The sequence below is a fragment of the Mytilus edulis genome, chromosome 12, assembly GCF_963676685.1.
Source record: "Mytilus edulis chromosome 12, xbMytEdul2.2, whole genome shotgun sequence".
Classification (NCBI taxonomy): Eukaryota; Metazoa; Mollusca; class Bivalvia; order Mytilida; family Mytilidae; genus Mytilus; species Mytilus edulis.
In genome coordinates this window covers 70,737,313-70,750,108 of record NC_092355.1, presented here as the reverse complement: position 1 = coordinate 70,750,108, position 12,796 = coordinate 70,737,313, and the positions used below count along the sequence as shown (strand labels likewise).

The following is a 12,796-nucleotide window of genomic DNA, read 5'->3' as shown; positions in this document are numbered from 1 at the left end:
CGAAATATAGCACTGGAAGAGAGATAACTCTAATTCGATCACTGCAGAATTGTTCTTTTTATATTTTAGAGCTTTCGTTAAATAACCAGTCGGATAGAAGTGGTCTGAAAAGTGAGCAGATGTAAGTTTTCTGAGCAGTCAGGGGCGGATAAAAAGGGGGGGGGGGGTTTCCAACTATATGCTCCTATTCAAATGCAATGGTCGTCCAAAAAAGGGGGGTTCCAACCCCAAGACCCCCCCCTTTCCCCGCGGGATCCGCCAATGGCAGTCTAGGTGTTAGTCAGTGTAATCTCATTTTAATTGCCAGGACTATAATAAACCTTTTATGGGTTAAGCCAAAACACAAAGTATAACACTATTTCGTTTTAACTGAGAAGAATAGAATTAAAAGAATAAACATAAAACAAAAAAAAATAGTCATGATAACGCTACTGTTAATGATCAAAACTTTAACCTTGTCATTCATTTTAATTCCCGAATATCCGACCCTGTCCACCGTATCCTCTTCATTCTAGGAGCAGTCTAAATTGTCTGCCCTTCATCACAGATGACCGACTTTGCAGAATTTTAATTTTAATGCGTTTTCGAAATATTTGTTACTGAACATTAAGGATGTACTTAGGTGAGGTTAGGTAAAAATTGAGAAATTAAGAAATTAAAATTGATACTATAAGCTGGTAGAGCATCTATTAAGGATAAAGATAAGCTAAAAATATTGATAGGTCATGGACCTCCTTTTCGAGATATTTGAGATTTAAAATATGGCGGGAAAAAGGCTGACTCGGACTTTTACCTTATATAAGCATTGGTACTATTTGGGTTTCAAAACAAAAGAAAGAAAATTTAGAATCTTCTAAAATTTTAGTAAATGACCTTTCATGAGCTATTAAGTCTTATATGAAAAAATAAAGGGGTGTTATGGGGCAAAATATTTTACATTGTATTGTATGGAAAAACGCCAAGGAGTTCGAACATTTAACACTAATTCCAAAACCTCACCTAAGTACATCCTTAAGCAAACAACTTCATAACATTATGTTTTAAATGAGATGCTTTGCATAGAAGGTCAATGAGGCCACAACCTTAGTACGACAAAATTCACAAAAATATATATTATTGTGAAATATTACATTCTTCAATAGCAGACCAATTTATTCTACTCTGAAACCAGAGGTGTGCCTTTGAAAGGCAGGATATTTACACAAGACAAGACAAGACAATCGCAGACAGGCGTCAATACAATGTCAAGCTTTAAGTGACCTCTTGTCTATAAAAGATGGAACGAAATTTACATTCTTTGATAAAAAAAAACAGCCCTAAAAGCTAATTCTCAGGGTAATGACAAATTGAATTTAACTTCAAAAAAGGGGAAGGGTGTTTTTTTCTAAAAGAAATAGTCTGAGCAGCAATTTTGATGATGACAACAAATATTGTGGTCTAGCTATAGGCAATTAACAGAAAAAAATATTCTGAAACAAATTTTAAATTTCCCCATACCTTATACATGTAGTGTTAAAAAAAAATTGGGAGGAAATAATTTGATTGATAGCGTCAAAAACTAACATATGATAATTTATGTTCGCGTTTTTGGCTTAAAAAAATGTCTGACTCAGACAAAAAAACGAGTGTGTGATTATGATATACAATTGCCTAAAATAAATTGCTGAAGTGCTGATGCTGAAGAATTTTGGAACACATGTGTACAAAACCAAGACTGCATTAGCAAAGAAGTTGGGTAAACTACGACAAGACAACACAACAAAGTGATCAGGTCACACTTAAAGGTCATACCCGCCTCTGCAGTCTCGTAGTAGTGTGCTCGTCATGGGTGCGCACGGCACTCTGTTCAATTTCCGGCTTTTTCGTCAAAACAAAGACTTCAAATCTGGTATGTATTGTTATTCCGCTAAGCACGCAAATTCAAAAAGTTAAGCAGGGGCAAATATTGGTCGCCTAGGAATAGAATAATGTGTCCAAGTAGGGGAACATTTCGGGGCCTTTTATAGCTGACTATGCGGTATGGACTTTGCTCATTGTTGAAGGCTGTACGGGGACCTATAGTGGTCAATTTGTGTGTCATTTTGGTCTCTTGTGGAGAGTTGTCTCATTTGCAATCATACCACATCTTCTTTTTTATAACATGTTTTTTTTTCGTATTGATCTTGTACTAAGCAGTATTTATATTCAAACTAATAACAATATATTTTCGATCTAAATATGCATTTAATTAAGAATTGAATGCTTCTTTTTGTATCTTCAATTTAGCGTTAACCGAAGTATATTTTGTATATACATGTATGAAGCGCTTAATTCTATAAATGTGCACACGGTCAAAGTGTTTACAACCTTATAAAGTTACAAAAAGAAGCTTTCAATACTTAAGATTACATTTTTTTAGCTAGGATAATGAAAACACGATTTCTATCAAGTTTTTATTTAATTTACCTGAACACTTTGTTGTTGGACCTCGTGTCATCATGAATGACAAACTTCATTGTGTAATGCATGTCAATTTCAGAAGGACATGAGATTGCTGTTAGCCAATCAAAATAACGTTATATAATGAAACATACATGCAATGTTATTATTTTGCAATAGGAAATTTAACAGCTACCAAAATATATATAATTTATTAGCAAAGATCAATATGCAGTCTTTAGCAACAAAGAAATGTATAAATTATATACCCTGGGAAAATATCAAGCCCTACTATAATGTCTTCGGTTAAGACACGTTTTGAATGAATTAGACAATAAGTATCTATTGTAAATATCTTGGAAACAAAACTGATTTCGTAATTTACAAACTATCAGATTTATCAACTAAGGAGATATATCTAAAAAAATATATATATTACGATCACTACGATCACTCTTTCCTCGAGAAACGGCAGTGAATAGAGGGCGCTGAATTATTCGAGTTACTCTGATCTACGAAGTAATGTGTAAATAATTAAAATACTGAGTCTTGCTCTGTTCATTAGTGGTAATACAAAATTTCTTTCAAGTTCATCAATTTTAAAGCTATACGTATATTTCAAACGTACATGTGAAAACTACAGAATATATCACGAAAGCTAGAGTAAAATGTATTGTCTCATTATAAATGTCTTCACAGTATGTATTCCGAAATTTAATATCCATTGTATACACTCTGGTGTATACTGTTGGTCTGTTTTCCACATGCCTGAAAATAGAAATGACTTTCATAACATGCATTCTTTGTAATTGAATTCAATTTTCCGAACGGACGTATTTTCTACATATCTTACAATAAGTAAGTGCTACGATTGGATATCTTAACTTACCAAGTTGATTTATACTTTATATATATATCAGCACAATGTATCTATACCCTTTTTAATACAAAGTGACGAACCTTTCAACTAAAAAACACAGAAAAAACTGCTTTATATGGAATCTTTATAAATCATATGTTCTTCTTCTGTTGATTTAATAACAGCGCATGTGGGCTTTTCGAAGTCCCGTTCTTAGTACGTACTGAAATCATTTTTTTAAATTTAATTGTGAACTCTATTGATTGAAAATAAACAGCTAATAAGCAAGACACATTATGTGGGCATAATCTACAAGATGTGCTCGTACACAGGTTTTGTTGCTTTTCAAAATGACTTATTTTTATTTCAAAAAAAATCTTTTGAAATATCTGATTTAAATGAATACTTACACTTCTTTTTTCACAGACGAATCTGAAATTGGCAGTGCATGATTTATCAACCAACTTCCATTGTGAATAATATCCTGTTGTCCATGTTATTGCCTTACAACTATAGTCTGTGCTTACTCCAGTCCAATAGCTCGTGTCTATACAAACAAATCATATTCATAGAAAATTATTTCACGAAATAAATAATGTTTTGACGTGAAGGAGACACGTGCAATTTAAGTCTTAATAACTTGTTTTAGAATTATTTAAAATAATGTACAGAGATTTAACTGTTTTGAAACTAGATAATATTTTGTGTTGGATGCCACGACGGGTGTCACATTACCCTTCCGGAGCACAGTTTTGGTGGGGTTCGTGTTGTTAAGTCTTTAGTTTTCTATGTTGGTCTTGTGTACTATAATTTGTCTGTTTGTCTTTTCTCTTTTCGAGCCATGGCGTTGTCGGTTTGTTTTCTATCTTTGGGTTTGACTGTTCCTCATGTATCTTTCGCCTCTCTTTTTGTGGTTATCAGATAGGTTGAGGGCAGGTCATCGTGGTTTATATAGTCAGCGTGATGAAATAAAAAAGGGTTACATTTTGAATTTACTTTTTTTTAAGAATATTTGAGGACAGCAGTGTTGTGATGAAATACAGTTGATCTAAGTGTTAATTAAATCTACAATTTAAATATTTCAATTAAAAAATAAGACTTGCCTTTTTCTAACAACGTCTGTACTGAACTGGATGCCTGGTTGTCTGGTTCCCAAATTATTGCTCCAAAGTTTCCGCAGTAATCCTATAGAAATGAGTAAAGTACTTTTTATTACTGATTATATACATATGTCGAAAAATTATAAGAATGATCCACCGCGTGAGCTAAAGTCCTAAACGTTGAACATATGATTACAGATTATGTATAGTTTTAGTACTTTTTTTCCTTTCGTTTCATGTTTCATTAAAGGTTGAAATTATCTTCAATGACAGTTCTTAAAATTTACAGAAAAACGGGACTTCTTTATCTAGGTGTAATTTGTCAGGTCTATTTTCAAATTTTCAACTTTGTCATAAAATTTTGAAGTATTCATAAAAAGTCTGAGAGACAAACTTGTGAAAGGAACACATAATTTGCAGTAATCTTATAACTTACATATGTAAAATCATTTAAGTATGCCCAATACTAATACCGTTGCGTGTGTAAAGTTACATATGAACATGTATAGGAGTGTGGCACTAGTGTCTTCGAAGTGAGTTACGTCCCTTAAATGATTTAATTAAACCTAATTCATTGTACATTTTATGTAGTACGAGTGGTCAAATCATTTTGTCTTTGACAAAAAATGAAATTAAATAACTATCAAATTGAATGCTATTTTTAAACGCAATTTAAGTGAGCTACATCGATCGCTAAGATGAATGACGAAATACAAACTTCTTACTCAACGAAGACTAAACAAATGGATTCGTAATATCTGTATTGGTGAAATTTAAAAAAAAAGTGTCACTGATTCTTTATATCCAGTTCCTAATATCTCTTGGTAATAACACAGTGCCAAGAGGAAAGTCGAAAACAGCGGTCACATAATCGCTGGTGTTGTAAGAGTAAGAGCATTAAACCTTACCTGTGCGTCGCCCCATGATGACGATCTGTCGGGAACAAAAAAGCAACTGTTTCCTTGTCCACCGAAACAGGTACAGCTAGTCCTTGTTACAGAAACTGAGACTGAAGCTGAAATATTGTACATTATTCGCGTTTAAATATCCCACTTTATTATTGGCAGATACACAATAGGATATCTACCAAAATAGTCATTAAAAGTATAGTTTTTGCTAGATGTACCTTACTCCTAGTCAGCAGATTTGTAACTGATGTTTCTGTTGTTGCAATATTGGTATTGTAATAAAAAATGTCCATCGTAGTACCGATGGCCGATAGCAGGGTGTGAATAACCTATTTAAAACTCGATTGGCTGGTTGCAAAATAGTGAAATACTGATTTAATTTCGCTTTCATTCGTTCATATGAGAAGCTTGTCTGTGCTATTGAATATAACAGTGGCGTTAACGTTACAATACACTTCGTGTACAGATTTCAACATGATTTATAACAAACTTTGCTAAATTCATTCTTAATCGATAAGTTTGGAAGTTATCAAAAATTTAAAGTTCTAAGCCATTCTTTTATAGATTTTGGAGTTTTTTAGGATCATTTTGTTCTTTTTCTCCTAACATTAAAACTTCAAGTGTGCACCCTTCGGGTTACGAGCGTTTCCGATAAGGTAGATCCTGAAAAGCGCATCAACAACGCACACTACGTTCATCTCCACATGGCCAACTATTGTTCTCAGTGTAAGCCAGTACGAGTTATCGCGCATGATTTTAATTTCTTATCCGTGTGATCAGTCTTTTCTGTGTGTGATATCTTATCAATATAACATGCTGAGTTTGTAAAGACAATGTTGACACTCGTAAATAATTTGACAACCCTTAGGATGAACGGATTATATAAACCGGAGGGAAAATATGATACAAGCCCAAACGAAAAAATATAAACGAGTCTAAATTGAAAACTAGGTTCAAACCTATGATTGCGTTGGATAAAAACCGCAATTTTTATACGTGTGCATGTAAAACAAATTTCGTTGTAGAAGGGTCTAAAAACAGCACAAACAACATTTTCCAAAAGACCAAAAAAGTGAAAAAGTATATTTCAACAAAACGCATTTGACTAACAGGTCGAACAACTGATGTTCTTTAACCCTGCTGACTGCCATTGGCGATTGCCAAATAAAATTGATCACAAGATGTAACAAAATAGATCTTAATATAAATTTAATACTAAACAGAAAAAAAATAACTTGTGACCACGATGTTATGCCAAAACATACGGTGTCAATATTTTTTTAGTACACCAGATCCGGATTTCGACAATAAATGTCTCTTCAGTGATGTTAGGGATCAAAACGGTATTTGGAAGGCCATATAAAAAGTACCCTATATTTTAGAAAATGTACCCTCATTTTTAGAGAGACTCTTGAATTTTAAGAGTCAATATAGGATGAACAGATCATATAAACCGGAGGGAAAATATGATACAAGCCCAAACGAAAAATATAAACGAGTCTAAATTGAAAACTACGTTCAAACCTATGATTGCGTTAGATAAAAACCTCAATTTTTATACGTGTGCATGTAAAACAAATTTCGTTGTAGAAGGGTATAAAAACAGCATATATATATATATATATCTTTCGAAGTAAACCCGAATACGAGACAACTTAGAATTTGAAGAATGTAGGACAGAAAGTCACAGGACAAAAAGTCACAGGACAAAAATCACAATTAATTTTTTCTGATTTTTTTCTTTGAAGAAAAACCGATTATTTCTACAAAAATATGTTTGTATTTTTCTTGAACTGTTGTATATAAACCAACTTTGTAAACACAATTTATTAAAAAAAATATCAAAGATGATCAAATAATTGTTAAAAAACAAAATGTCAAAGTGGCTTGGCACTTAAATGGGTACATGGTGCCAAGAAATATATCTTTTGCATGATTAAAATTAAATAAATCTTGATTTTTATACGACCACAAAAATTTTAATTTTTCGTCGTATATTGCTATCACGTTGGCGTTGTCGTCGTCCTGCGTCGTCCGGCGTCGTCCGGCGGCTTCGTCGTCGTCCGAATACTTTTAGTTTTCGCACTCTAACTTTAGTAAAAGTAAATAGAAATCTATGAAATTTTAACACCAGGTTTATGACCACAAAAGGAAGGTTGGGATTGATTTTGGGAGTTTTGGTCCCAACATTTTAGGAATTAGGGGCCAAAAAGGGCCCAAATAAGCATTTTCTTGGTTTTCGCACTATAACTTAAGTTTAAGTAAATGGAAATCTATGAAATTTTGACACAAGGTTTATGACCACAAAAGGAAGGTTGGGATTGATTTTGGGAGTTTTGGTTCCAACAGTTTAGGAATTAGGGGCCAAAAAAGGGCCCAAATAAGCATTATTCTTGGTTTTCGCACAATAACTTTAGTATTAGTAAATAGAAATCTATGAAATTTAAACACAAGGTTTATGACCATAAAAGGAAGGTTGGGATTGATTTAGGGAGTTTTGGTCCCAACAGTTTAGGAATAAGGGGCCCAAAGGGTCCAAAATTAAACTTTGTTTGATTTCATCAAAAATTGAATAATTGGGGTTCTTTGATATGCCGAATCTAACTGTGTATGTAGATTCTTAATTTTTAGTCCCGTTTACAAATTGGTCTACATTAAGGTCCAAAGGGTCCAAAATTAAACTTTGTTTGATTTTGACAAAAATTGAATCTTTGGGGTTCTTTGATATGCTGAATCTAAAAATGTACTTAGATTTTTGATTATTGGCACAGTTTTCAAGTTGGTCCAAATCGGGGTCCAAAATTAAACTTTGTTTGATTTCATCAAAAATTGAATAATTGGGTTTCTTTGATATGCCGATTCTAACTGTGTATGTAGATTCTTAATTTTTGGTCTCGTTTTCAAATTGGTCAACATAAAGGTCCAAAGGGTCCAAAATTAAACTTAGCTTGATTTTAACAAAAATTGAATTCTTGGGCTTCTTTGATATGCTGAATCTAAACATGTACTTAGATTTTTTATTATGGGCCCAGTTTTCAAGTTGGTCCAAATCAGGATCCAAAATTATTATATTAAGTATTGTGCAATAGCAAGAAATTTTCAATTGCAGAGTATTCAGCAATAGCAAGAAATCTTCAATTGCACAGTATTGTGCAATAGCAAGAAATTTTCAATTACACAGTATTGAGCAATAGCAAGAAATCTTCAATTGCACAGTATTGTGCAATAGCAAATATTTTCAATTGCACAGTATTGCGCAATAGCAAGAAATATCTAATTGCACAATATTGTGCAATAGCAAGAAATTTTCAATTGATTGGAGTTATATTTCTTTGTCCAGAATAGTAGTTGAATCAACTTAAATCATTGTTTTATACAATATACAATGTATATTTTTACTTTTACTACCAACTGATAAATTAAAACAATCTTTACCATTCAGTGATAACAAGCACTTTTTTTACATTTTTATATTTTATGATGTATTTAAATGAGTAGTTATTGCTATTTCTTCAATTTTTTTGAGAGGATTAATATTCAACAGCATAGTAAATTGCTCAAAGGCAAAACAAACATTTTAAGTTTATAGACCACATTCATTCTGTGTCAGAAAACTATGCTGTGTCAACTATTTAATCACAGTCCAAATTTAGAGCTGAATCAATTAAGCTTGAAAGTTGTGTCCATACTTGGCCCAACCGTTCAGGGTTCAACCTCTGCGGTCGTATAAAGCTGCGCCCTGTGGAGCATCTGGTTCAGAATAATGACACATTTGAATACATATACACGAACACAAACTCATTGCAACATTTTGACTTTTTATTAAAAGAATATAATCAGTCTCTGCTTTTACTCTTGTTTTATCTCCCAGAATTGTATGTTTATTAATATTTTCTCTAACTTTTCAGCCATGATTTCTGACATTTCAAAATTGACCTTTAACACTAAATACTTCCATAGTACTTTTGCCCGCGACGATGAAGTTTGTTTAAAAATCACAATTGAAACCACGCTACAGTACATAAACGTATTGTCCTTTAAATAGCTTTAAAAAGGCTGCCAATAAAGAACAGGGATAATTGACTTGTTTTTTTTTCTAGCCCAAAAGATATCTTATAAAAATCGTCTTAAATACATGTTCCAGGCTTTATATTTTGTACGTTTCGTCTGAATACGACTCATTAGTAAAAGGTATTATCAACGAAATTAGAAGTTTAAATAAAATGCGAAGACATTCGTGTGAATGAAACCAGAGCGATGTGTATTCTATATTCATTTGTAAATATAGCTTCAAAGTTTGTGAACATACATACATATTTAGATTTATCTAAATTGTATTAATTATTGCCTACCTTTTCGGTAGCATAACCGTCCTGTATATCCTTGTCTACATTTACATTGTGTTGACCAATCGTATTCATTTACTACACATGTCCCGCCATTAAAACAATACACCCGGTCACATGGGTTAGCTGTGTAGATAAACAGAATATATTAAGATTCAACTCTCTAAATCTTTGACACTGTAAAAGCATTAGTACCGAAAAACGGCAGAATATGATGTCACTATTGTCTCTTTTACAATTTGTATGGAAAACTTTACAAGATACATAGTAACGATGTTTTCTCTAGGGAAAAGTACACAAACTCTTTTTCAATATCATTATAATGACAGCCATTATTGCATCTTCAAACATTTTTAAATAGAGCGACACTCCTTAAATGTCCCATCTACATATTATATATACTAGAAAAATATGAAATTAGAAAAAAACATTTTGCATTAATTTTGCATTATTTGTTAGTCGTTACATTACAAATTACGGGACCTGGTTGCTCAAAACCTTTTCCACTAGATACATGTTAACCAGTAAATAAAGCATGTTGAAATGAGTGTCACGTGTGCTTTGGACAAGTCTTATCCAGTGGTCAGCTGTTCTGTACAATGTTGTCCAACTGGTGATACTGTTTTCCTGTCCTGTCCTCGACATTGTATGAATCATATTATTGGTCAAGGGTAAAACATTCACGAAAAATAAAAATATTCTAAAAAGTCATTGGATAGAAATTACTTATACAATTCTATGAATATTTTTGGAATATTAAAAACCACTTACGGTTAAATGTCTCTACTGATTCAGATGATCCTGATCCTGATTTCGAACCTGATCGTGATCCTGATCTTCCTCCTGAACCGGATCCTCGACCTTTAAAAAGAAACGATAAAGCTTTTTTTTAACTTAGGAAAAATGTTCAGTATATATATGTTCTAATAAATAAAAAGTAAAGATGCAAAAGGATGCAATCAGATATCACCATTACGAGAAGAAAAAGACTAACAAAAAAACACGAACAGCAGTCCATATAAGACTACGCAATACATTAAAGATTCCGCAACAGGATCTCCATAATAGCATGCATCGGATTAACAGATTCTTTGGAAGTTTGTGAGTTGCTCATGGAAATACATTATCAGGAGTAAAGACGCGTCTGATATAAAATTCGGAAAAAACAGAACGGAATAATGGTTTCGATAAGTTGTGTGTACAATATGCGTTACAGAGAAAGTCACACAACATTAACAAAATTCAATTTCTTATTTTAAACAACGAACACATGAAAACATAGGTTTTACAAACTTTTTGTTTTTAGAGGGGATTGAAAATAATCAAAATCCTATGTTACAAAAACAAATTTAAAGCGACAATTTTCGCAGTTTTAAAATTTGATTAAATGCATTCTGAATTTTATTTTGAAAATGTGCCATAACAAAAAAAGTTCTGAATGAATAAAACGTTCTAGACAATGGTACGGAATTAAGCGACGTTCGATACAATGTATGCACAAAAACATCCTGTAAACAAGATGTTAGGTCGTGCCGCTGGAATAGATACAATGTATGCACAAAAATATCCTGTAAACAAGATGTTAGGTCGTGCCGCTGGAATAGATCACCCTTTCAAGCTTTAAAATATTTGAATAGGTCGGGAAAACTATCAGAAATTTATGATAAGGTCAATAACGTTCCCATAACTTTGTCTGTCATCTTGTTTGCTGTTCTCGGCTGTGTTTTATCAACCAATTTTCTCTAATGATTTTTGCACTTCGGTATTCCACTGTTCATGCTGTTACATTACACACCAAACAAAACCCAAACAGTATGTGGAAAAGGTAACATGTTTACCTAGTACATGTACGCAATATGTGAAAAGGTTGGTTTTTGAAATCTAAATTCTATGAAAAGGGTGGTGTAACAAAAACCTAGCGGCATCCCCGATCAATGAAGTAATGGGGTGCGCCCCGCCTCCGGAGATGAAAACCAACAAAAGAAACAAGTACTTAGCGCATGAAATATTGTAATACTGAAATAAACACTAATATTTACCTTTCCCTTTTCTTTTCTTCGAAGATACACCATTACTGATTATAAGAACAAGGAACAATAGAACTACAAAATGAAGCTTCATGTCCATATAAGAGCTGTTGCAAAACTCAGTATGTTAACTGTTAAGCAACACGTTTCAATGAAAAGATAAGACAAATATTTGAAAATTTTAAGATCACAATGTATAAGTGTCCAAAATTATACAGATGATACACTTGATTTTACAATTTGCATATTATGAAAAATGATTATAGTATACTTTGACACGTATTTCAATATAATTTAAATATTTTTTGAAAAAAATATTTACTATGGGGATGAATTGAATATCTAGTTAAACACTTTAATTATATCTGCACACAAGGGCGTAATTCGTGCTGGCGTCAATCATGTCAATATAGAAATTACTTTACAAGAAATATAAGTTCTCAAGTACGTATACACTCAAAACAATAATAACATCTCCCACTCTACTTTAAATTACAGATACCTATTTAGCGGCATTTTTAAAAAAAAATATGCAGTTTGAATTAAATTAACTCTTTTTAACTTGTTTTTAATTTTTCAGATGGGAAAGTCTAAATGACTAATTGAAGGTATTATGATAGATAATCTGTAAAGAGCAAAAATGTTCAGATGTTCAGCAAAGTAAGTTATCCAAATATTTTATACAATATATCACCAAAATTGTCAATTGACTCCTTATGGAGTTACATGTACTGCCCTTTAAGAACAATTTTACACATTCAAGTTGTTTATGTTTTTTAACTTTAAAAATCTTCTCAAATAAATCTAGTATTAATTTTGTATTTTATTTCCTTGTACGTCAAGAAACATAGGCACTATGGCTAAAATGGAACATATGGATAAAATGCATTTATTTGCTTTTGAAGAAGATATATTACAAATACAATGAACATTTAAAAGGCATTTTTAAGCCACTCATTATTATATATCGAAAAGCAAAAATGATCATTGATGAAAGATTAATTTTAAGCAAAAATAAAATAGGTGAGCGATTCAGGCTCTTGAGAGCTCTAGTTTCATGTCAGGACCTTTTATAGTCGATTTTATGTCTTTTTCTCATTGATGAAGGCCATACTACCAGTTGCATTTCGTGGACAGT

The 12,796-nt window shown here is 32.4% G+C and overlaps 1 protein-coding gene across 1 annotated transcript; it reads right to left on the bottom strand.

Moving 5' to 3' along the window:
• Window positions 1-2,614: 2,614 nt before the first annotated feature.
• LOC139499033 (uncharacterized) lies at window positions 2,615-11,815 on the bottom strand. Its single transcript, XM_071287697.1, has 7 exons — window positions 11,671-11,815; window positions 10,403-10,492; window positions 9,638-9,757; window positions 5,286-5,392; window positions 4,381-4,462; window positions 3,688-3,824; window positions 2,615-3,186 (listed from the first exon to the last, which is right to left on the bottom strand). The coding sequence occupies exons 1-7, from the start codon at window positions 11,756-11,758 to the stop codon at window positions 3,133-3,135; spliced, it is 678 nt and encodes a 225-aa protein (XP_071143798.1). The 5' UTR covers window positions 11,759-11,815; the 3' UTR covers window positions 2,615-3,132.
• Window positions 11,816-12,796: the final 981 nt, after the last annotated feature.

Excerpts from the sequence above, each read along its gene's own strand:
- LOC139499033 (XM_071287697.1), bottom strand. The coding sequence starts at position 11,758 with ATGGACATGAAGCTTCATTTTGTAGTTCTATTGTTCCTTGTTCTTATA. Across the intron at positions 10,493-11,670 it reads GAAGAAAAGAAAAGGGAAAG|GTCGAGGATCCGGTTCAGGA; the intron begins GTAAATATTAGT and ends TTCTTTTTAAAG. Across the intron at positions 4,463-5,285 it reads CATCATGGGGCGACGCACAG|GATTACTGCGGAAACTTTGG; the intron begins GTAAGGTTTAAT and ends TCATTTCTATAG.